Source organism: Dermacentor andersoni, chromosome 4 (assembly GCF_023375885.2).
Source record: "Dermacentor andersoni chromosome 4, qqDerAnde1_hic_scaffold, whole genome shotgun sequence".
In the NCBI taxonomy this organism is placed as follows: Eukaryota; Metazoa; Arthropoda; class Arachnida; order Ixodida; family Ixodidae; genus Dermacentor; species Dermacentor andersoni.
Window position 1 is genome coordinate 36,904,826 of NC_092817.1, and position 26,950 is coordinate 36,931,775.

Here is a 26,950-nt window from a genome sequence, read left to right on the forward strand (position 1 = left end):
TTTGGTATGGGAAAATAAATTTTAGAACGAGTGAGAAAGAAGAGCGAGAGCAACTGGCCCTATTCGCCGCGGGCTGCCCGCCGAATGTGTCATCTTCATAACATTCTTCATTTTGAGGCCAGCCAAATGAACGAGAATGACAGCCTCGACCCGTCGTCTTTCTTCACGACAGTGCGGTGCGACGGTACGCGAGACACGTGCGCAACGGGCGCTTCGGCATGCCTCGCTTCATTCTGCGCGTCGCCGTCACCGTGTGAAGTTGGGCGCCGGCCACCTTTCTGCCTCGTCGCAAACGACGTAATTTCATGAGAGCACAATTCCGGGAAAGTTGGTAATCCGTTACTCAAGTATTATTGCGCAACAAAGAAGACACGGACGTAAGAGAAGAAGAAAACACACCAAGCGCAACCTTTCAACTAAATTTATTGCGCCACTGAATCGGTTTCTGAAATCGCTGAAATCACTGAAACCGATTCAGTGGCACAATAAATTTAGTTGAAAGATTGCGCTTGGCGTGTGTTTTTCTTCTCTTGCGTCCGTGTCTCTTTTGTTGCGCAATAATACTTGAGTAACGTAATTTCATCACGTAAGCTCACGTAATTTTATCAAACGGCCTCTTCGATACGACGGGATACCTCGCTTGCAAACTTCCAGGCGCGTCTTTATATAGGCAGCTGGCATTAGGCGAGCTTAGTGCAGACAGGCACGTAGCGGTTATTTACGTAAGCTCACTTTTCGGTGTTTTAACGGTGTGCCCCTTACGCAGCACGCGCAACCAGTATTATGTGAGCCCAATATTCTGCTCAGCGAGCAAGCATACAGCACATCATAAAGCCACGCATCATAAACACCACGAGTGCAACACGGCACTATAGATACACCACTAAAAAATAAACAAATAATGTATGTATGTTGTACTGCATGTAAATATGTGCATAAAACATCCAGCCTGTCTGTAACTCCCTGCATATAAAGTAATTTCTTCGTATAACATGCTGCTCTTTAATACTAACCATACTTCATATCACACGCACATGGTTCATGGGCCAATCACGTTAACGATGCTTCGCTTTACGTAGATGTCAACTGAAGTTAAGTCTGCCTGGTCGTTTTTTTTTTCTTTCGTATTTTTTTTTTCGCGGCTGAGCTTTCTAATACGCAACTTCTGCTTCCCTTCTATTCGTCTACTCGGTGGAGCTGGAGCTGCCTGTTTAAGCTGGCACAAGTTTGGGGCCAACGTGAGCAAAATGGACGCACAGTGTTCGTATACCTTTACCACCACACAATCCTGGACTACGGAAATGATGGTCCAGGGGGCTGCTTGCTTTATCCGCTAGTGTTCTTTAAACGAAAACATGTATGTAACTCGCACGTAACATTTGTAATACAATAAATTAAAATACAATAAATAACGTGAAAATCCAATGTAACACGTATTACGTTTTCACCGCCTTTCGAATAGAGACTTTGGCTCAAAAGAACACTCCGGTATATGAGACACTCTCTCTTTTCAGGTGGTGATGAGCTTCATCCCCGAGCTGACCGAGACGTGGACCAGCGTCGCGATCACCGGAAACGAGTCGTACTGTATCCTTACTGAAGCTGTGCTAGGAAGCTATTGGAAACTGAAGTTTATTTTTCGAACGACCGACCAACCGAAAACAATTTGTTCCAGAATGCTTGGCTTTGCGAATAACCACATGTCACCGAGGGGATTAAAAAACCTGGTGCACTTTTTTTTATCCTGTCAGAAAACATTTCCGAATTGTCGAACCATAACGAGTGGGATATCTAGGCCACTGATCTGATATTTTCTGAGTCACGGTTCCACCTGCCTTCCTGCAAATAATTATCTCTCTGTCTCACTCTCTATCTCTAGAGATGTGGCAATATTTTATAGCTCACTCGCACTCCCGAGTTTGTTTTTTACGGCCGTGCTTTGTTATATCAATTAGCTTTTCTTTTTTCGGTGCCGAGTTGCTTGAATAGTTTAACGGTGCTATTGGCTGAGTGTTTCATTCCTTTATCGAAGTACACATTTTATTGTTTTAATTTTGTGATCTCTTATAACGGTTCTTCGAACTGTAATCGTTGAAATCATGAAATTCTAAACATCGAGAGGAGCACGTAATTGCTACTGCGCCTGCAAACATCTGCCTGCGCTGTATCAGAGGTAATTGTTGCTTTGGCATTCAGTTCAAATAATGTTTTAATATGCGTAAAAAAGCTATCGACAGCTCTAAAGATAAAACTATCGACGTATCGTGTATAATGCTTCTGTTTCACAGCGAAGCTGGTAGCCTCTCAGTGGTCGGTATCTTTAGTGTCCATCTGTGAGCATAAATTATCATGATCAGCAATGGTTCATACCCCCCTAAGCAAGCAAAAATGCAATGGCTCATCCCCCTCTTATTGCAGAGGCCACAAACACTCAGCAAAGTGAAGCGAACAGTGCATACATTCGTTGGAATCACGCATACAACGTACAGAACAGCGTACGGTTCAATAAAGAACAAGCTCAAAACAAGCATCCCAAACAATAAATTAAGCGCTGCGTATCCCTGCTCAGCAGTTGTAGTGGTGGTTTTGCAACAGCTTCGCTGGACATCCGATTTCGCTGGGCCGGGATTGCGAGTCAAATTTTTTTTCTAGGAGCATGTGCAGGCAGGGTTCGGATTTTATTACATCGTTCCTCCTGAAGTTGGGCTGCAGCTCTTGTTACATACTCGCCGACTTAAGCATCTTGTAGTTACTCTAAATCCTCCCTTGTTCATCGGACATTCGTTCTTCCTTTTTTTTTTTAACTAAGAGCTCTGCTTCTCATCATTCCCCATTCGCGTATGCGTTTCGCGTGCCGTGTTCCTTATCGCTAATCCCTGTTTCCCGTGAGCTGTAATTGGGAGCACTGGCGGACGTGTCCTCGACTTCTTTAGCGAGGAAGTCGAAGCAGGCAAAAGCAGGCGTACAAAATGCCTTTCGGCATGGCCAGTGCGAGTGGTGTTTCAGTTTCAGAGTACAGTTGCCTTCGACGTTCTGGAGAGAAATAGAGACATATAGACTTTATTTACTATAAAAACAGAGGTTAGTCCAAGCAGGCACATATATTAATGACTGATATGCACGACTCGTACATTTTGTTTCCATGCAATGCAGCAATTACTGCCGGGGATACCTGCCATATAGTGGCAGCTGCTACCACGTAACGTACCACCTGGGCCCCGTCAAGCCGTTTTCATGGCTTTTAGACCAGCGGGCCTATACCAGCGTATTGTCTGGTAAATAAATTTGAATTGAATCGAATTGAGTATGTGACAGGCTTTATGCGCTAAGAGGCAAATTGCATTCTCACGGGCAACATATGCGGTATCTCTGCACCAAAAAAAAGAAAAAACGAAGTCACGTCGAATATTGTGCCGCCGATCGTCTGTTTATGAATACAGGTGAGACGAGAGGTAATACAAGGGATGCGTGAATTGTAATTTTTGAGATCGAAAGGAATGCGAAGTGAATAGGGCCAGAAGCAAATAGAATCCAATGTCGAATAGTTTTCAAATGGTTTTCAAATAATAAATGGTCACTTTCACCATTATGTACAGCGATATTCGAATCCTATATATATTTACAAGGTTACGAAGCCATTACATCTGTCATTACGTTGCACGTTATGAAGCGTTGTTTACTAAAAGCCTAAGTGGAGCATTTTGAACCAATAAGCAGTTTGTTCACATAAACAGGACTCTTACAAGGATGCGAACAATCGCAGTTTCGGCGGCAAATTTTGGCTCCTTGGGCAATGTAGTTTGCATCCATTGCGTAGCTTCACATGTTTTCTGCGTAATGAAGTATACCGTACGTTTGCTCGAATTTTGTTTGATCACGCACAGTTCACGATTTGAAATAATCGGAAACTATTAAAGAAATATTCGTCCTTTCGAATAGGGACCATATTATTCGAAGACCCAATAGAATAGGACAATATTCAATTCGTTATTTGAAAGTTTCAAATATCTGCACACATCTAAGTGAAAAAAGAAACTGCTCTCTCTGACACATTCTCAAAAATATACGAAATGTGAACATGCGACATCTAGTGCAGGGACATCTGACAAAAGTGGTGGTTTCCGCGCGTGGCGGAAACGCGCCGTTTGCGACAAAATAAGCGTATGAGAAATTTTCTTCAAGCGACCAATAAAATACTGATGGTTATGTTAAAAAAAAGTATAGTTCTTTGGTCCATACACGTGTGTTACTGTTAATTACTGTTACTGAGGCAGGTATTCTTTCACTCCTATTAGGCATCAATGAAAAGAAAAGTAGCGGTCCAGACGCAATTCCCAACAGCTTTTTGAAATGGTACGCGGAGCCAGTCAGCAGATATCTTTATCTCATATATTCCAAATCTTTGAAAGACTGTTGCCTTCCGGGTGAATGGAAAATCGCAAAAATTACTCCCGTACTCAAATCGGGTAATGCAGCGTCTCCTTCTAATTACCGGCCTATTTCTATCACTTGCACTTGCAGCAATATTCTAGAGCACATTGTATTAAAATATCTCATAAGTTTTATTGAGTCGAACAATATCCTCCACATGAATCAGCATGGCTTTAGATCTGGATTATCCACTGTTACACAGCTTGTCGAAACACTGCATGACCTGGCCCTCGGCATTAACGAGCGCATTCAAACTGACGTCATTTTTTTCGACTTCAAAGGCGTTTGACCGCGTCTCGCACACTAAACTACTCCTTAAACTTAATTACATATTAGGTGATGGCCCAATTTACCAATGGATTACTAATTACTTAACTGGCCGCTACCAATTTGTACAGTACGGCTCTCGCTCCTCCGACCTTGCTCCAGTGTTATCAGGCGTTCCCCAGGGATATGTATTAGCTCCAGTTTTGTTTTTAATATTTATAAATGACACAACTAACTATGCTGACGTGAAACTCAGGCTCTTTGCTGATGACTGCATGCTCTATAATGAAGTACGACACCGCGATGACCAGGTGAAATTAAATATTGCCTTGAATAAAATAGCTCAATGGTGCATAGACTGGCAAATGACAATAAACATTGATAAAACCTTATTCATGTCCATTACAAATAAAGCGTCTAAGCTTAATTTTCCATATCACTTTAACGATGTGCCACTTCGAAGTGTAAACCAGTATAAATATCTAGGTCTCATAATATCGTCTAATCTCAGCTGGACAGAGCACGTGCGTCAAGTGTCAAATAAAGCATTAAATAAACTGTTCTTCATTAAACGGGCCTTGTCATATTCTACACATGAAACAAAGCTTCTTGCATACGTCACTTTTGTCCGCCCAGTCTTGGAATACGCCAGTATTGTCTGGTTCCCTCACACTGCGAACGATATCGCCATTTTGGAAAGGGTGCAGCGAAAAGCGGTGCGTTTTATCTTTAACAGATACGGACGCCTTGATTCACCTACTACTCTGTTACAGCGTGCTGGTCTAGCTACCCTTGAAAGTCGAGCAAAGCTTTTTCGGCTCAAATTTGTATACCAACTATTGCATAGATCATTCCGTATAAACCCCGACTCTTACTTTAAATTTCGTGATACCAGACCGACCAGAAGACGGCACGCATGGGAACTTGTAGAATATCCGTTTATTAATAATACGTTTCGTTATTCTTTCTTCCCACGCTCAATTCGTGAATGGAATGCACTGGATGTAGCCACAAAACAGCAGCCAACACTAGCAAAGTTTATGGATTTAATTGAGCATGCTGCATGAGCCTAATATGTTGTTAATATAAGTAACCAAATTGCTTTCGTCATGCAATCCATCCCGATTCAGTTTGTGCTAGGAAAGCACTTGCCTACACTTTTTGTTCTGTGCATTCTGTATTTGAATGATGCCTTCTACCCTGCATGTTCTTTTTTTTTTATTTTCCTGCTGGTTGATGTACATTGGTTTCGTTGTGTGTATTATTATGTATGAATCTACTACTGCTATTCTTGAATAGTCTCCAATCATTATGTACTCATTTATTGAATGTTTTAGTAGTGTTAATTGATGTGACTTGTTGCTCACCCCTGTAAAAATCCCCATGGGGGATTGACAGTATTCTATAAATAAAAAAGTAAATTTTCTTTAATGTTATTTCATTTTTTTTCTTATTTTTTTTGTGAGAAGCGTTCAAGAGTTGGCGCCCGTCTTGCCCTTCGTGTCTAATGAAGCGATCACTCCAGAGAAGCAGGGCGCTCAGACACGTGCGCGACAGCGCCCTTCGTAGAAGTGACCAGCGTCGCGTATGTTTATTGTTAACGTCCGTTGGCGTTGCCCAACCAATCGCTGCAGCCAAACCCCAGCCGCCCAACAACAAGCATTCTTAATAGTGCGTAGTATGGTGCGCGAGGCGCCCCTGCTGTCTACACAAGCCAGAGGAAAGAAGACGACGCACAGCTGATTAACAGCAGGCGTCCTTATTGAGACAAGTTACACATGTACAGAAGGTCGCACCAAATCAGCGGAGATATTTGACCCAGGGGAAGAAAACAATGGCCGATTACGGTAGGCGCCAGCACTGATAGCTCGCTTTGTTTCTCGACCGGCGGACATAGATGAATTGGGAAGCAAGATAAGCGATGTAAAAAACATAACAGCACATCACTTTTCAGTGGCTTTTCAATGTCGCTGGGCCCGCGATTCGCAACTGACAGCGTGCATTCACATCAGACACCCACCCGAATTGCTGTCCCGCGTGAATAGGAAAACATTCGCCTGTATTGCGTTGCCGTTTGCAAGCGTATTTCCTCTGCCAGGGCTCACAATACGAGCCATGGCGCCATAGGCTTGATGGGATGATGTTTGTTCAACTAGACGATCGCCTGCTTGCAGAGCAGTCGGTTCTGGGAGCCTAGAGTGCGTGTGCGCGGCGTGCAACCAGAGCGCTCGTGATGTTTCTTTTTTTTTTTTTTTGTGGTGTGTGTGTATTTGTGGAAGTTACCTTGACTCAGTGTTTCTTTCTGGGAGTTACCTTGACTCTATTGGCTGTGCCAACGCTTTCCACGCCCCGACCCTGTAGGCAATGAGCGGAAGTGCATAGATAGCGAATGGGTACAATGTTAGCCGGCTACACGCATTACACCCGCCGTGGTTGCTCAGTGGCTATGGTGTTGGGCTGCTGAGCACGAGGTCGCGGGATCGAATCCCGGCCACGGCGGCCGCATTTCGATGGGGGCGAAATGCGAAAACACCCGTGTGCTTAGATTTAGGTGCACGTTAAAGAACCCCAGGTGGTCAAAATTTCCGGAGTCCTCCACTACGGCGTGCCTCATAATCAGAAAGTGGTTTTGGCACGTAAAACCCCAAATATTATTATTATTACACGCATTACGTGCATTTCATCTCTGCTAATCTTCATCGTCTCGCTTTCTTTCTTTTTTCCGCACCGCACCCCATCGCACTATACGCGGAATTGTGCGCGTCTACTACTGCGGCCGATTTCCCCGACTTTTCTTAATAAAAAAGTTCCCTTTTTCCTTCCGCTTGATTGTATTATTGCATTATGGTTGCAAATTATGGAAATTATGTTCGGTGTTTGCACTGGTTCCTGGAGCCGTTTGTCTTAAGCCTCTTGTGCGTCATATGTGCCTCCAAGACGCGTAACGAAGTTAAATTTTACTTCCTATAGTTTGTGTTTGTACTGGTTTGTGTTATCTTGTCTGAGGCTTCTGATGCGTCCGTTGTCTAAAAATGCAATAAAAATAACAAATGGTTGGAAGTGGCGCAAACGTGTGTACCCATACCTCAGAGGCAAGGTGTCATTTTTCTAGTGTTCGCTATACTGTGCCACGATCATCGCAAGTTCGTCAGCGCGCACGTGAAAAGGCGATCGATGAGCGAAAGCACGTATACTTCAGTGGCACCCGCGTGCAAGAGACTCCTGAAATTGCTATCGCAAGCTCTTTCAGTCGCAGTTTTACGCGAAAAGCCGCGTTAGCGTTTTTTTTTTTTTCCCCGCACCGTCCCCCATAGGCTTATGCGGATCAACAGGACTCAGCTCCACTGGTCAACCTCCCCGCTCCTTCCTCTTCAACGATTTCTCTTTCTATCTGCTTATGTTTTTTTAGCTTAATAGCAACGTTTTGCATCATTTAGTCTGTGTTCTCTAGCCACTGCTGGTGTGTGCTCCTACACTTGCCGTACATTGCCGTCTTAGCCGCCAAAGTAGACAGGCTTCAATATGGGACGAAATTTGAACGCACCCTATCATCCGTCATGTAGCAACCATGCCAGAAAAAACTTCTAGTGAGGTATGTTGCCCTAATTAAACTAGCGCACACTTCTCAAGTCCCGGGCGCGTTCACGATGGTGCAGAGTTGGTGCCCTGAAGCCGTGTCAGATGCGGAATTTGAGAACATAGGACACGATAGGCTGATCTGCTTACCATTCTGCCTCAAAGTTTTAGTCCACGCGTTGTTAAAATGACATGATTTCCCGCCAACTAGCCCTCACTGAAACCCTTGACTGGAGCATGGCTTAGACAAATGCGACCGTGCATAGTATACATACAGGAGGAAAAGTTTTCTCTGTAGTAGCTACGGAGGCTCAACACATACAACGTCCTGCCTCTGACTGCGCGTTTGCGGGTTTGACTCCTGACCTCGTCGAGAGAGAGAGAATAGAATGCAGAGAAAGGGCAGGGAGGTTAACCAGAGGTAGTTCTGGTTGCATGCGGGGGGATTGCGAAAGCGTTCGTGCGCTGATTCTGAGGTGCCTGTTGCATAACGGATGAGTGTAATGGTCCGCAAAGCTGTAGTGTAACGTTACAGATGACCAGTGCCTAATATTCCTTCTAGGTCGAAAGAAGGCTCGAGTTGGTGATATCTTTTACTAGCAATCTGAACTAGTTACTTTTTCTTCAAGGTGTATGTTGCCACAGGTTTGTAAATCGTCTTGTTGAGGCGGGGACTCAGCTGCACTGCCGTGCCCGAGCCCAGAAACTGCGTAACTGCTTCCAAATGAGCCGGGTCGTGCTTGGCGCCCTTATCTCGAGCAATCGTCACCACTGGTCAACACTGCAGCAAGCACGGCAGCAACATGGGGAGCAGCGGGCGCAGGCAGGCATATGCAGCAGGACAGTAGCGTAACGTATTATATACCACGTGTCTGATGATGGCAGCAGCATCCTTTTTGCTAGTCATCCTTCAAATGAAGGCTATACCAAAGGACTCCGAATAAGCGTCACTTACCGGTGCGAACTCCAAGCTGGGACGTATCGTTCGTCTTGCGTTTCTTTTTGCCTCGTTTCGAGCTGCAGAAAAAGAAAAAGGAAAGCCAGAACACTGTCCATGTGTAGCTTTTGGGCCGTTGGACCCCATCAGTCATATCGGTCCTTCCTTGACTCTGCGCGCGCGGTTCACAACCTGAGCCTGCTGCTGGAGCCGGGTCACCCCGTGGTGCGGGTTCGTGCTCGGGGGCCGTTCATCTCCGAGGAGCTCGGCAACCTGTCCGGGCTGTGGACAGTGTTCACGCTCGAGGGCAGCGCAGACCCACCGGTCCGAGTGCCCACTGCGCCGCCGCCACTGCAGCCGACGCCAGTGCAGTGGGAGCACCTGTTTCCTCTGCCCAGGGACTCCGTCGCTCAGCGGCAGCCCCTGTGAGTGTAGATTGCAGAACCGCACTTATCGGAGCGAACTATTTTGGAATGCCGACCTCGTAAGCCATCGCAGCAGAGGGCCACAAAAACACTGCTACAGTTCATTCTTTTTTTCAGGATAACGCACCTGTACAAACAGCTTTAGCCTGAATTTGGGTTTAGTGTACTGCACGTGATCCTGTACTGTGATAGTGTGCGGCGATTTCGACTGGCTACGTGTGCAGTAATGTGAATGGCTGTTATCAGCTTTCGTTAGCTGAGTCTACCGGTTTATGCATTGATGATTGGTTCCGGACCGTTCTTGATCAGTGCTCTAAACCGATTCAGATATCTCATAAACCATACATAAAAATATAATGTACAAGGTGTCCGTTCCATCACAACGAGACAGACGCCTATATTATACGTTTTCTGCAGATGCAGTTGCCGATGGAAAACAAGTCTTGCTGCTTCGAGTTTTGTTACTAGACCTTATGTAGCCACATAAGTCTTTAACCTATAGAATGGATTAACGTCCCGATTTAGCGGTGGGGACACCTTTCACGGTTGCAACGGTGCTGCATTTTGTCCCGATTCTGTGGCCCATCCGGCGCTAACACTTTGGGTATACCGCTGAGAATTGGAGCGAACTGCCGTAACTCTAATTGCATAGACACCGACAAGGAAGTCTTTTATGAAACGGGCAGCGTCACCCAATAAAGCATTGAATAAGATAGTGCCAAAAGTTTGTCGAATAATGGGGCACCATCATCACAGCCGAAGATGAAGTCGCCCAAAAAAAGAATTACATAAAAATAAAGGACTAAAATATAGCCACGAGCAGAAGATGAAATTTCTGTGAAAAATAAAAAGAAAAACTTGAATACCAGGCTATCCAATTAGTTAGCTTGGATGACAGGCTCTCCAAATAAAGCAGCCCTTTTTGTAAAAGATTATAGATAACCTGCTTTATGCATGCCTGGGTCTTGCCACACCGCCATCTGCGATGCTTCGGTAATCATGCGTGTACGGCAATCGCGGTGCATGCTGATGAGAGAGATGTTAATTCGCTCAGACTGAAGCTATCGCGGTTGTATAGGCTTGGTCGATCTGCAAGAAATTTGAGTGCGCCGATGATCGCAGCGCACGCCACCGCTAAGCTAGCAAGCGTGCCTGGCACCTGATTCGCAGTAATGTTGCCGCTCTTAAGCGACAACTTTTGCACTTGGCTCACAATTTGCTGGAGAGGCAATGCTATGTACAGCCCATGTTCTCTACAAATTTATAATTGGCATTGTAAAGAAAAAATCACTGAAAGAACACTGGGCATCCGTTTGAACGGCACACGAAGCTAAGAAAAACAGGTACGGGTCTTTAGAAAGAAATCAAGCCCTAGCTTCACCACTCAATAAGAATAAGTTCCCTTCCTATTATCGAAATCAATACAGCTGCCTTCTTTGGACAGTTAGTCTACCATCTGCTAACCTTCTGGCTAGCTGAGGTGGTAATCTAAGGCAAGGGCAAAATAATCGGCAACTTGAAGTCCTGATACAAAAATTAACCTAAATTACTTCTGTAAATCCGCAAGGAGGGTTCGCGAGGTTTCGTGCCACCTTTACATATGTGGATACCAATTTTCTCTTTATTGAAGCGTTTTGCGCTTTGCTCGTAGGGCCCATTTGGTCAGAAAAATTACCTAAAAGAGCAACTCTAGCTCGACGTTTAAGCACCCGCCGTGATGGCGTAGTGGCTTTGGCGTTGCCCTGCTATATGCCCGAGGGCGCGGGATCAAATCCCAGTCGTGGCGGCCGCATTTTGATGGGGGCGAAATGCAATAACCCCCATGCCCCGTGCATTGGGGGCACGTTGAGGATCTCCTGGTGGTCAGAATTGATTCGGAGTCCTCCACTACGGCGTGCCTTAAAATCATATCATGATTTTGGCACGTAAAACCCTAGAATTTAATTACAACTCGTCATGTATAAGCGTCGCATACTCTATGGTCAGTTGACCGTCTTTTTGGGTTGTTGTTTCGCAATTTGCGGCGGCTGCGTCTCTTGAATCATCTGCAGTTGCTTGCTTTGTCGCATTATGGGATGGACATTTAGTTTGACTGAATTTGTGCGAGCATGGCCTAACGCATGTGGCTGCAATTGCGGGCGAGCCAACGGTGAAAGGTTTCAACACCATCGCGGCTTCGCCACGCAACCTTGAGCCTGTGCACTCGTCTCTTGTTTGGCAATCACGCGTAGAACTTTTCAATGTATCTTTCAGTTCTGAAGGGTGGATTATGAGTGTCCGGATGAGATACGGAGGGAATAATTAGATTTGAGATATCAACTCTTTCAGATGTAGGGAGCTCTTCAGAGCGGGATGACTACTTATAAATGTTATGCACATCCAACGAAAATATTGGAATCTATGTGAAGCGAAGCTCTCGTGGAGTAGTTGATCAAATGCTATAAATGTGCCCATTTTGTTCCTGCGTCCTTGGCACAAAGGAAACTGGCTCCCGCTCACGTGATCTCGCGCACCTGTGCACGCTACGCACATGCGACACACGTAGCGATCGTCTCAAGTAGCTAGTTGCCGTTGGCATGATAGAAGTATCATCATGACATAATGGGGATTAACGTGCGATGAACGCGGGATGACGTGTCTCACAGCAGCCTTTGGCAAATCTTTGTCAAAGGCTGTTTCATTATCCTCGACGGGTTGTTATGTAGCTAAGTTTTGCCACGTGATTCATTCATTCATTCACAAAACTTTATTAGAGTTCTGAAGCCCAGTCTTTTCAAACCGGGGTGGACCGCGTCCACGTCGGCACCGTAAGGCCGAGCCTTATGGCGCCATCGTGGACCCTCCGGACAGCCCGCAGTTGATATTGATATGAAGAGCTTGATATTATCCTGTGCCAGTAAAGCCATTTTTCTTCGGGTCCCTCTTGCCGCTAACTCATTGATCGGCTTCTTATGTACCAGTTTCTTCCATTCCTTTCTCAGGTCTAGGCTAATTCGAGTTCTTACCATCCTATGGTCACTGCAGCGCACCTTGCTGAGCACGTCCACATCTGGTATGATGCCAGGGTTATAGCGCAGAGTATGACTTCTATTTCATTTCTAGTCTCGCCGTTCGGGCTCCTACGTCCACTTTCGGCTATCCCGCTTGCGGAAGAAGGTATTCATTATCTGCATATTATTCTGTTCCGCAAACTCTACTAATAACTCTCCCCTGCTATTCCTAGTGCCTATGCCATATTCCCCCGCTGCCTTGTCTCCAGCCTGCTTCTTGCCTACCTTGGCATTGAAGTCGGCCATCAGTATAGTGTATTTTGTTTTCACTCTACCCATCGCCGATTCCACGTCTTCATAGAAGCTTTCGACTTCCTGGTCATCATGACTGGATGTAGGGGCGTAGACCTGTACAACCTTCATTTTGTACCTCTTCTTAAGTTTCACAACAAGACTTGCCACCCTCTCGTTAATGCTACAGAATTCCTGTATGTTACCAGCTATATTCGTATTAATCAGGAATCCGACTCCTAATTCTCGTCTCTCCGCTAAGCCCCGGTAGCATAGGACGTGCCCGCTTTTTAGCACTGTATATGCTTCTTTTGGCCTCCTAACTTCACTGAGCCCTATTATATCCCATTTACTGCCCTCTAATTCCTCCAATACCACTGCTAGACTCGCCTCACTAGATAACGTTCTAGCATTAAACGTTGCCAGGCTCATGTTCCAATGGCGGCCTGTCCGGAGCCAGGGATTCTTAGCACCCTCTGCTGCGTCGAAGGTCTGACCGCCGCCGTGGTCAGTTGCTTCGCAGCTGCTGGGGACTGAGGGCCGGGGTTTGATTGTTGTGTTCATATAGGAGGTTGTGGCCAAGTACTGCACCAGGGTGGCCAATCCTGCTCTGGTGAGGGAGTGCGTTACCGGTTCTGGTCACCGGGAACAGGCCACACTCCAGGCCTGTTCATGCAATTTTATCAACACGCGGATTTCTTTTTTTTTAATCCGGTGGAAAATTGCGCGGCACCGGGATTTGAACCATGGACCTCTTGCACGGGAGGCGGGTGTTCTACCTCTACGCCACCGCTGCACAATCATTCGTAATGATTACAATCATACGTAATCAGTCAGATCACATACATAGCAGCCTTCCACAATTGGTTTGTAGCTGAAAAGACTAAAATTAACAACCTGATAAAAAGGCATACAAACTAGCACTAGGGATTCCCATCAGTATGAGCACGGATCTCTTGCTAAAGTTAGGACTCCACAGCACACTGGACGAACTCATAGAAGCACAAAAACATCTCAAGCAGAACGACTAACGAAAACGGAAACGGGACGGCATATACTAAACAAACTAGGAATTAATTACCACATTCTATACGGGGAAAAGAGAACGATGAGAGAAATTCGGGACAAACTCCTAGTATCAAATATACCCAAGAACATGCATCCAGGTTACAACGACGGCAGACGCAAGAGTAGAGCAGAGAATATGATCCGAAGCTTTGGGTCAGACGACAGAGCAACCTTCGTAGACGCGGCTGAATACCCACACAGAAATAGCTACATAGCAGTAATCGTAGATCACACCCAAAAATACCTTACAAGCGTATCAGTTAATATCTAACATTCCGAGACAGCAGAGGAGGTAGCCATTGCACTTGCATCTGTCTCCTCGAATGCTCAGTACATCATTAGCGATTCTCAAGCGGCCATTAGAAATTATGCAGAAGGTAGGATCTCTCCTGAGGCATGGCACATCATCAGAGTCAATGAAGCAAAATTCTCCAATGCAGAGAAGAACGGCAGGCAATTGCTCTGGTTCCCAGCGCATACGACTCCAGACATTGCCGCAGTCAACCTCAACGAGGTAGCACACCGCGAAGCTCGAGGTCTTACTCGCCGAGCTGAGCAAAGAGTGACTTCCATCGGTCAGCAGAACGCGGAGGAGGAAATTTGGAGAGAAAAAGATAGATTAACAAGATTTAGCGATATTACCAAATTCTATCAAAATCGGAGGCGAGTATTACCACCGCCTCACACTAAACTGAACAGAGCTGAGTCCGTTACTTGGAGGCGACTACAAACAGAAACTTATACGAGTCCCGTGCAACTAAAAACTTTCTACCCCGATATATAAGAGAGTGATATGTGCAAGCTATGCAAGTCTGTTAGAGCGACCCTTCAACACACGCTGTGGGGATGTGAAATATACCAAAATAAAATGGCAGTCTCCCCAGAAAATCTACGGGCGTGGTGGTCGGCCGTGCTGCTCAGCTCAGAACTCCAAGACCAACTTAAGGCCGTCCAGCGAGCCAAGGAAGCCGCACGGGAGCAGCAGCTCCCAGTGGCCATCTAGGCGGCCCCAGGCCCGGGCCTCCCAATCGCCGTATTCCAAATAAAGTTATCACATCACATCCTGATCAAGCGCGACAGAAGTAGCTGTCCCAGGGGAATACCACGGGGCAGGCGCTTCCTTGAACTTAAGATAGGAGGACTTACCATCCCGGAGCGCCCCATCATCAAGATAGTGGGGCTAGACTTTCAGAACACGCTGCGCTGCGGGCTTATGTTAAAGAAACTCCAGAGGGTGACCAACTACACCCTACAGCTCATTCGCCGGGTTACCGATCGGCACCACGGCATGGGCGAGGGCGAGCTGCTTCGACTTTTGCAGGCATACATAACAAGCAGAAGCATGTACTCGACAGCATATGTAAAACTCGCAGCCACAGAATTAGCTAAATTGAACACAATGATCAGAAGAACCACAAAGGCAGCCCTGGGCCTTCCGGACCACGCGGTCACCGCAAGTCTAGAGGCCTTAGGCATGCACAACACCATCGAGGAGCTCTTAGACGCTCACAACACAGCCCAAGTCCGTCGTCTCTCGCTAACCCCGGCTGGCCGCACAGTACTCCGGAAGCTCAGTCTCGAGGTCATCCCCGAGGTTACAGAGTACATGAACATTCCGCGAAAGGTCAGGGGGTCAGAGATCATAGGTCATGGGGGTCAGAGGTCAGGGGGGGGGCTTCACCCAGAGGGGGCTACGCCCAGGGGCGTAGCCAGGGGGGGTTGAAGCCCCCCCCCCCTGGCTACGCCCCTGCCGGAGGGTTGAGCCGATGCTGAGTGTTTGGACCTATAAGTCCCTCGGCGGAGGCAACACACCTCTTTGGCCTCAGCTTCACGTAAACGGCACCTGTGGAGTGACCGGCCCGGGGAAAACTGGTAGCTGCATTTTCCTGTCCTCGCCAATCTTCGTCTTTCTCTCTTACTTTCAATATTTCCTGTCTTCTACTCACTTCCATTTTGACCTTCCAGGCAGCACGGGTTATCCTTATGTGAGTAGCCAACCTAGGTTATGTCATATAATTCGGTTATAGTGGTAACGTACAGCTGGCGTTTGTAGGACCTGCGTTTACAGGCCCTGCTGCGTACCCTTGTATGACTCCATGGTGAGTGACTGGCGTTGCTACCATAAGCTACACGTACGTTCACCTGTGGCTAGTTCCTTCCCCCCCACTCCCTGATCGCCCTCAGAAAAGAGGGCGCACCGATGCAATATTCCAGGTTATTGGTCTCCAAAAAGGATTATTCCCGTGATTTCACGTTATCCACTCTGAAAAATCAGAAAAACAAGTACGGATACTCTCACCTTTTCCGATTTCGAAGTGTCTGACTGAGCCACTTGGACCAGGTTATAAAGCATCAACGATGGCTAGCGGTGATCTGCTGTTAGAACTCCGCGATAAAAAGCAACATGAGAAACTGTCTAATCTAGTATCATTTGGAGATGTTCCAGTGACAGTGGCGTCGCGCCGAACAAAGAACACGACCCGTTGCGTCGTTTCCGATGCTGGTATGATGGAGCTGACTGAAGCTAACTACTAGAAGGCTGGAGGGATCACAACGTGATCAACGTCAAGAGAATTAAGGTGAGGCGTGACGGAAAAGAGATTGAAACTAAGCACTTAATTCTAACTTTCGGATCAAGTATGCTGCCAAAGACCATTGATGGCAGGCTACATAAAGATCCAGGTCAGACCGTACACACCCAATCCTCTCCGATGATTTAAATGCCAATGATTCGGCCACAGTTCACAGAACTGCCGAGGCTCACTAAGTGAAGTGCCCACGAGAATCCATCTCAATCCTGTGAAGACACTCTACACTGTGTCAACAGCAATGGTCAGCACGCCGCCTACTCGCGGTCCTGCCCGTCGTGAAAGAAAGAGAAGGAAATAGTTAAATAGTTACACTTCAAGTCAAAGAAAACGTTTAATGTTAAGATGCACGCAGGCGGGTGTCATACCTGCCAAAGAACTGCTTTGCAGATGTGGCGCGTCAGTGAGAAGCGCCACAACGGCTTCCGGCGGCTGTCCGGCCTAGACGCAGTGAGCTGCCAGCGACGCCAGCCGCCCCCTTGGCGGCTGCAGCTAGCACTGCTCCGCCATCCCAGCACAAGGGGTCATCGACCTTCGGCCTGGTGGCCTCAAAGGCCTCGTCCTACCTTTCGAGGCTTTCACGTCAAACACAACGCTTGCAAGAGCGCGTGTCTAGCGCCTCGCAAGGGCTGATGAACACAACAACCGTGGCGAGATTCTAGCGATCGCTGCAAAAAAAGTCAAAGCACGTGTAATGGCGCCTGGAAAGGGCCCGTGGCCTTGATCTAATCTTCGTCTTTTAAACACATAGCACAAAAAAACGTTTCTCATAATGGAGACACAAATGCCACAATGGAATCTCAAAGGGCTTCATAACCTCGACGATATTACAGAAATCCTAAACAAACAACCTACGTTGCTCTGTATTCAAGATACACATCTGAAACCTACACACGCACTTTCTTTGTCTCTATACCATCTATCGTAAAGACAGTGATGAGCTAAATGCCTCGTCTGGCGGTGTAGCAATAGTTGCCGACAAGTCAGTGGTTTGCCAGCAATTGAGTAGCTTGCCAACAAGTCAGTATCTTGTCAACAAGTCGCCCTTCAGACTCCTCTTGAAGCAGTATCTGTTCGGGCAATTCTTTTCAGCAAGTTGGTAACTGTATGTTCCATTTATATACCGCCGTATCATCATCTTGTGAAAACAGGCTTCTATAACCTTATTGATCAGCTTCTCAAGCCCTACATACTCGTGGGAGATCTTAACGCTCACAGCACGATGTGGGGAGACTCGCGATGCAACGCGAGAGGGCTATTCATTAGAAAACTTTTTAGTAAACTCCGATGCATGTGTCTTCGATAAGAAGGAGCCAACGTATTATAATCTTTATTACAATTCATATTCATCAACAGACTTGACGATCGGGTCTGCATCCCTATTTCTCGACTTCGAATAAAATGTCATCGAAGATCCATTCGTAAGTGACCGCTTTCCATTAACTCTAAGCTTAGTAAAACAAGATGACTCTTCTCCTCATGACCCTAGGTGGAAACTGGCCTCTACTGATTGGAAAGTTTTTAAGGAATCGACTTTTTTATCACGAGATTTTTTCAACTAATTTAGTGTAAATGACGCAGTAGCGTCTTTTACCGCATTTATCAGTGACGCAGCAGAGAAATACATTCCGAAAGCAAGGGTTCGCTCGTACAAACGACGAATCCCTTGCTGAAATGAAGACTGCAAGCAGGCGCGCAAGAAAGAAAGCAAAATAAAGCATGGGGCCAACTACGTCGATCGCCAACTGCTTAAAATCTGATCGAGTTCAAACACATTAAATCCTAGGGAAGGCGGATGCGACGGCAACCTAAGAGAACGAGCAAGAAGAGTTTCTTTCAAACATAAATTCCTACACAGAGGAGGCGAAACGTTGGAATGGGCTTAGAAGGCTTAATGGGCAGAAAACCCATCTATTATTCCTGGTCGACGATTAAAGGAAAACCTTGAAAGATCAGGCAGACACCCTTCGGGAGCACTAGCCCACTGAATTATTCTAAGTCGTTTCTTAAATATAAAGAAATAGTGGAACGTAAGGCACCGGATTGGAAATGCAAACCGAGTGAATCTTATAATCATCCTTTCAGTATTGCCAAATTGAGAGCCTCATGGAACGCATGTCTGAGCTCTGCACCCGGCGCCGACAGGATCGGTAGAACATGATCAAACATGAACACGCCTTTTCGAGGACGATTGCGTTTTATACCGACAAATAAAAAATGCTTTAGATTGATCCGCTCTTCAGGAAGGCCTCCTCCAAATCCAGACGTGGTGCAGCAAATGGTGCATGCCCCCAATGTCAGTAAGTGTTTTCACGTGTGCTTTCATCGACGTCGTAATTATGTAGTACCGTCCTACTCTCTTAACAACTGCACTTTAACACAGTGTGAAACATTTAAACGCCTAGGAGTGCATATATCTAGTGACTTATCTTCGACCCATCATATCAATCAGTTAACTAATTCCTGCAACCGATTATAGGTTATCTACGCCGTAACTTGTCCTCAGCATCTCCCTCAGTCAAACTAGCATATAAAACCTCAATCTGAACTAAACTAGAATATGCTTGTGCTATCTATGGCAACCACCAGGTTAATATGATTAATACCATTGAATCGGTTCAGAACCATGCTGCCAGATTCATTCTTTCTCACTACTACTATAATACAAGTGCTTCAGCCTTAAAATCCAGGTTGCGTCTTCCCTCGCTCACCTCCCGCCGCAAAAGTGGTCGTCGTCTTTTATTTTATAGGTTCTTTCATTTACAGCCCACAGGTAACCAAATAATCATTCCAGCCCATCGTTTTTCCCGCTACACGCATCCTAATGCTGTGTATCTACCATTCGCCCATTCCACTGCGTATCAGCGTTTTTTTCTATACACAGCCCGTGAATGGAATACCCTTCCTTCTGACATCGCTCTCATCACTGACATTACTCGTTTCAAAGCTGCCATCGAAGACCATCTTGCAAGTCGCATTACCGAACCTGACACGCCGATTTTTCAATATGTGCCCACCCCTCATGTAATGTCCTGTTCAGGGACCTTTGAGGCATAATAAATAAATAAAAAAAGAACTTGCATAAAGACACACAAATAACACTATTTGCACGTTTTAACACCTTTTTGGCTTCCGGATACCTCCCTTCAACATAGAGAGACGCTATTGTAGTTCCTATATTGAAACAAGGTAGAGATTCATCTTTAATTATGGTCAACCTCCGACAGCGCTTACAAGTTGTCCTTGCAAGTTATTCGAGAAGATGATACATCATCGTATGATAGGTTTCCTCGAATCTAACAAAATGCATGACCCTGATCAGTGTGGTTTCAGGGTAGATCGTTCTACAACCGACCATCTCGTACGCATGGAGTCAAACATCCGTGACGCTTTCACTCACAAGCAGTACTTTTTGTCTCTTTCTTGACATGGAACATGCGTACGATACGATGTGGCACTACGGGATATTACGAGATTTGTCGGAGATGGGTATTCGCGGAAACATATGCTTGATGTTATAGAAAGCTACTTATCTAACCGCACATGTGTCAGAATTGCTAATGCTCTCTCCAGGCCGTTTCTCCACGAAACTGGGGTGTTGCAGGGTGGAGTACAGAGCTGTCCTCTCTTCCAAGCGCGATATTTTATTCAGTACACGTTGACGGTGTGCAAATAGGTTTCAGATCGTGTAATCTTTCAATTCTCGAGAGGCAGGCTCAGCTTGGCCTGAAGAGGGTGTCGTAATGGGCTTATGAAAACGGGCTCAAGTTAAATCTGCAGAAGAGCTCCTGCGTCCTTTTTACATGGGAGTGCAGCTCGGTCTCAGATGCTAATATTGAACTCGATGGACAACGGATTCCTCTGTATAGAGAGCACATTATTTTCGGTGTCATGCTTGATTACAAGCTATCCCTCATACCCCACATCAAGTATATTAAGAATAAATGTCTAAAGAAAATGAATTTTTCTCACGGTTCTTTCGCACACAGCAAGGGGTAGTGATATAAAGTGTCTGGTAAACCTATACAAGAGTCTCATACAATCTCGTCTGAATTATAGCGCTGTAATTTATCACTATGCCACACCGAGGGCGGTAAAGGTACTCGACGCTGTTCATCATCTACGAATCCGCCTGGCCACAGGCGTCTTCAGGACAAGTCCTGCACCAAGTGTATAGGTGGAATCAATTGAGTGGTCACTTGAACTTCAAAGATCATGCTCTAGGTTTGTGTATTTCCTGAAAGTGCATTCAAACCCTGAACATCCATGCTACGCAACTATAAATGACATGACGTGTGCTACGCTGCTTCGTAATCGCCCCACATTCAGACAACCCTTCTCGCTGCGTGTCAGGAAACTTAGTGAAGGAATGGGTGTCTCACTTCTAGAACACCGTCTGAAGACGCCAGCAAGGACGTTCCCGCTGTGGCACTGGGAGATTGCAGAATGTGACACGTCATTTGTAGAAGTCTCGAAGCACGCTACACACGAACACATTCGAATGCACTTTCTACAACTGCAAGCGAAGTACTCATGCTGGGAATTTTACACAGATTCATCAAAGTCACATGAGGGCGTGTCCTACGCCGCAGTTAGACCATCATTTTTCGAATCAGACGTTCTCCGCCCACTAACCAGCATCATTACGGCTGAGGCCTATGCGCTATTGTCGGCTGTAAAAAACATTATGCAAATAAATTTACCGAAGGCAACTATACTTACAGACTCATTAAGCATACTTAAGCTTTGATGTCACTACGAAAGCACAGAGATCGTGTAATACTTGAACTTTACTCGCTTCTGTGCACTAGCCATGCATCTGTTCAACGTACCGTGATATGTTGGATTCCTGGCCACAGAGGCATTCAGGGTAATATGCTTGCCGATGAACTAATTGCGTCCACAGCAACGAGAACTCGCAAGGCTCCCGCAGCTGTTGAGGCAATAGATTTGAAACTTTTCCTGCTGAGAAAATTGAGAAGCTATTGGGAACACCTCTGGGATGCTACTGAGAATGGTATCGGCTTAGAATGGGATACACGCACGGCACACACAGCCACTTCTTCACAGGTGATGAGCCTCCCACCTGTGGTAAATATAGTGAGAAGTTGACCGTCATCCACGTCTTATTGGAGTGCCAAGAAACAGACGCCGAAAGGAAGAAAACACTTCCCTCTGGCTTACAGACATTTCCCTCTGCATCCAGCAGTGTTTTTTGCTAAGGAAGCACTGTTCAACACGTAAATAGTACTCGATTTTTGTACTTGAAGTCCGCTTGCTACGCGTCATGAGCCCCAAGAATTCATAGCGCAGTCTCTCTTGAGAAGGCGCTGTTGCGATGATAGCGTTTGATACAGCGCATTCCTCCAGACCGTTACTCTCGAAGGGCCTTGATGAGGAAGTAGTGCTTATGAGAGCTCCCATATTTTAGTATGTCACCTCTTTGTAGCATATCTTTTATTTTCGTCCAACATATCAGTATACGCTCCGTACACCACTGTCATAATTTGATTTGAACCAATATTTTATGCATTTTACAGCGAAGGCATTTAGTCCACTTTACAGCCGCGTTACATACACCACTTGACATTGATCACTACAGCGAATTTATCATACCATTGTCTGGCGCTCTTTGCCTTCCCTGGCCCCTGTGCCATAAAAATCCATTGATCATCGTCAGGTTGCACCGCCTTTATTTTTCTTTTTTTTGTTATTTGTGACTTTCCTACTCCGAAAACATTCGCATTCACGTGCACATTCTTCCCCGTCGACAGCGACACCACGTGACGAACCACATAAGACTTGTCCAGAATCTCAGGGGCGCACCTTCGACAAAATTATATAGTCTCCACTGTGTAAACTGTGATGGGTAGCACGCCGCGTACTCGCGGTCGTGCCCCTCCTGGAAGAAGGAAAAAGAAATAGTAACGATCAAAGTAAAAGAGAACATATCGTTCAAAGAGGCACGCAGGCGGGTAGCATACCTGCCAAAGAAAAGCTTTGCCGAAGTGGCGCGTCAGGGGGCAGTGCCACAACGGCATCCGGCGGCTGCCCGACCCACAGGCAGTGAGTCGGCAGTTACGCCATATGCCCCCACGGTGGTTGCAGCTAGCGCTGCTCCGCCAACCGAGCAGAAGGGACCATCGACCCCAAACGTGGGCGCAGCCGAGGCTGCCCCAACCTCCCCGGCCCCTTCCAGCGCTGGCAACAGCCGGCGCAGCCAAATCCCTCAGGGAGCCCCATCGACCTCCGGGCTGGTGGGCGCAGGGGCATTGCCCTCCAAGGCGGGACTCTCTCTGAAAACTTCTCGCTCGCAAGAGCACGTGTCCGGAGCCTCACTAGAGGCAATGGGCCCTACACCTGTCCTCAAGGCGCACCAAACGCCTAAGGAGCGGCGAGACTCCCTCGAACGCTCCAGAAAGGGCCAAACCCCGGTTACAGGGCCTCGAAAGAGCTCTGTAAACTAAGGCATCACTTCCATTTCCGTAAACACAGCATCAATTTACTTTAAATATGGATACACAAATTATTCAATGGTACGTCAGAGGTCTTCTTAGAAACCTTGATGACGTACAAGAACTCATCCACAAACACAATCCGAAAGTGCTGTGTTTGCAGGAAACACACCTAAAACCAAAATACACAACTTTTCTTCGACAGTATGTTACTTTTCGGAAAGATCGCGATGATGCTCTCGCATCATCGGGCGGTGTTGCCATTGTTATTCAGAAAGGCATAGCGTGTCAACGTTTGCAGCTACAAACGCCCCTTGAAGCAGTGGCGGTTCGTGCTGTTCTTCTAAACAAACTTATCACTGTCTGCTCGCTCTACATATCCCCACATTACAAATTAACTAAACATGAATTTCAGTCCTTCATAGATGAATTGCCAGAACCTTACGTTGTCCTTGGGGATTTCAATGCGCACAACTGCCTGTGGGGCGATTCTCGAATAGATGCACGAGGTCGTCTTGTTGAACAGTTCATTTTCTCTTCTGCTGCGTGTCTGCTGAATAAGAAGGCACCCACATATTATTCTCTCGCAAACAGAACATTTTCTTCAATTGACCTCAGCCTAGTTTCCCCGTGCATACTGCCTGAACTCGAATGGGAAGTTATCAACAATCCTTACGGTAGTGACCACTTTCCCATACTGCTAAGAACACCTAAAGAAAACGAATATCCATCACAGGCTCCTAGGTGGAAGGTTGATACAGCTGACTGGGAGAAATTCCGAGCTCTCACTAGTATCTCATGGGCTGACATGTCTTCGTTAGAAATTGATGCTGCTGTGGAGTATTTTACAGCCTTCATAATAGATGCCGCATCTAAATGCATATCGGAAGTAAATGGCTTGGCGTGTAAACGGCGTGTCCCGTGGTGGAACGACGAATGTAGGATCGCTCGAAAGAAACAGAACAAAGCGTGGGGGTTGCTACGCGCCTCTCCCACTGCGGAGAACTTTGTTAACTTTAAGAAAGCAAAGTCCCAAGGCAGGAGAACGTTCCGACAGGCCTCAAGAGAGAGTTGGCAAAAGTTTTTATCGGGCATCAACTCGTATACAGATGAGGCCAAAGTATGGAACAGGGTTAATAGAATAAGAGGGCGGCAAACATATTCACTCCCTTTGGTAAACACAGAAGGCGATACCCTGCAAGCTCAGGCAGACTCACTTGGGGAGCACTTTGAGCGCGTGTCGAGCTCAATCCATTATTCCCAATCCTTTTTTAAACTTAAAGAAATAGAAGAACGCAAGCCAATCTTACGAAAATCCAGACAGAATGAACCGTATAACCAGCCTTTCAGTATTGCCGAGTTGAGAGCTGCATTGAACACATGCAAAAGCACTGCACCGGGACCTGACCGAGTCATGTATGACATGATCAGAAACTTACATACTGACACACAACTTACACTTCTCACACCTTTCAACACTATCTGGGCTGCGGGATACCTCCCATTCACATGGAAAGAAGCGATTGTGGTCCCTGTTCTTAAGCAGGGTAAAGACCCTTCCTTGGCGGCAAGTTACCGCCCGTAGCTCTTACAAATTGTCTCTGTAAGCTTTTCGAAAAAATGGTTAATCGCAGACTCATACATTTCCTTGAACTCGCCAATATGCTCGATCCCAATCAGTGTGGCTTCAGAGAAGGACGATCGACAACCGATCATCTTGTGCGCATTGAAGGAAATATCCGCGATGCATTTGTTCATAAACAGTTTTTCCTATCAATATTCCTGGACATGGAGAAGGCGTATGACACAGCATGGCGTTACGGTATCTTGCGAGACTTGACAGAAATGTGCATCCGTGGAAATATGCTGAACACTATTGAAAGCTATTTGTCAAATCTTACCTTCTGAGTGAAGGTCAGTAATGTACTGTCACGTCCTTTTACGCAGGGAACTGGTGTACCCCAGGGAGGCGTGCTCAGCTGCACTTTCTTTATCGTTAGGATGAACACACTACGTGCTTCACTGCCACCGGCCATTTTTTATTCCGTATACGTAGACGATATACAAATAGGCTTCAAATCCTGCAACCTCACAGTATGCGAAAGACAGGTACAGCAGGGCTTAAACAAGGTGTCCAAATGGGCAGGCCAAAATGGATTTAAAGTCAACCCCCACAAAAGTTCTTGTGTTCTCTTCACAAGAAAGAGAGGCCTGGTCCCAGATCCTTGCGTAGAACTGGGCGGACAACAAATTCCTGTAAACAAAGATCACAAATTTCTTGGTGTTATACTTGACTCCAGGCTTACTTTCATTCCTCACGTAAAGCATCTTAAAGAAAAATGTCTTAGAACAATGAACTTACCTAAAATCCTATCCCACACAACGTGGGGTAGCGACAGACAGTGTTTATTGAATATTTACAGGAGTCTAGTTCGATCACGGTTAGATTATGGTGCCGTAGTATATCACTCTGCCGCACCGAGCGCGCTAAAGATGTTAGACCCCGTTCACCATCTGGGTATCCGTCTGGCCACTGGCGCATTTAGGACAAGCCCTGTTGAAAGTTTATATGTAGAGTCAGATGAGTGGCCACTCCATCTTCAGAGAACAAACATCAGCTGAACGTATTTTCTCAAGGTTCGCTCTAATAAGGAATATCTGTGTTTCACAACCGTTAACGACTTGACGTGTGAAACACTTTTTCATAACAGACCCTCTATGAGACTTCCTTTCTCACTGCGTGCACGAGAACTTAGCACGGAAATGGGCGTCCCAGTTCTCGAACATCACTTGATGCCTCCAGCTAAGCTAGTACCGCCCTGGGAGTGGCAGGTGATAGACTGTGATATATCCATTGTGGAGGTCAGAAAGCATGCTCCTGACCTCGAAATTGCTATGCATTTCCGCGAACTTCAATCGAAATACTGCTGTTCCGAATTCTACACAGATGCATCAAAATCACATTCTGGTGTATCTTATGCTGCTGTTGGTCCCTTTTTTTCTAAATATGATGTATTGCACCCTTTAACGAGTATCTTCACTGCAGAAACCTATGCTGTACTGTCTGCAGTAAAACATATAAATAAATTAAAACTCGACAGAGCAATAGTATCTATAGATTCGTTAAGCCTTGTAAAAGCACTGAACTCTTTACAAAAGTTTATAAATCCGGTTTTCATTGAACTTTACTCACTCTTATGCAGCATTTATTTATCATATAGACATGTAATAATATGTTGGGTACCTGGCCATAGAGGCATCGAGGGTAATGTACTAGTTGACGAAATGGCCACATCACTCACACCACTAACCACTTCTTTTACGGCAGCTGTCCCTGTCACAGATCTGAAGCCTTTCTTCAGAAAGAAACTGCGAATAACACTGGCAACGCATGCGGGACGCAGAGATAATTAACAAACTGCACGTGATAAAGCCACATTTAGGTTCTTGGCCCTCCGCAACAAAATCACGGCGAACAGATGTCCTATTCTGTCGCCTCAGAATAGGACACACATTTGGCACGCATAACTTTTTACTCACTGAAAATGATCCTCCAACCTGCGGTAGATGTGGGGAGTGGCTGACCGTCCTCCACGTCCTCATGGAGTGTCGGGCAGCCGAATCTGAGAGAAGGAAACATTTTTCTCTAGCATACCGGCAGCACATCCCCCTACATCCTGTAATGCTACTCGGCCCAGAACCGCTATTTGACACCAACGCAGTCCTAAGTTTTCTAAAAGATCTTGTCTTGCATGTTGTTAGCCCCACATGTTCGTAGCGGGTCCTCTCTTCAGAGGATGCCGCTGTGATAGCTCTTTCGTATAGCACAAGCCTCTAGGCCCTTGTGTTTCAAGGGCTCTGGCGAGGCAGCAGTGCTCCAAGTAATTTTACCATCTCATATATTTTCTATTTAGCACCATTC

General features: G+C 46.1%; 1 protein-coding gene across 1 annotated transcript in view; it reads left to right on the forward strand.

Moving 5' to 3' along the window:
• LOC126536932 (P protein-like) overlaps positions 1–26,950 on the forward strand; it is a 359,119-nt gene that overhangs the window by 10,364 nt on the left and 321,805 nt on the right. The window contains exons 2-3 of the mRNA XM_055073617.2: positions 1,515–1,586; positions 9,395–9,636. Coding sequence (XP_054929592.1) covers positions 1,515–1,586; positions 9,395–9,636 — 314 coding nt within the window. The remainder of the gene's footprint in view (positions 1–1,514; positions 1,587–9,394; positions 9,637–26,950) is intronic.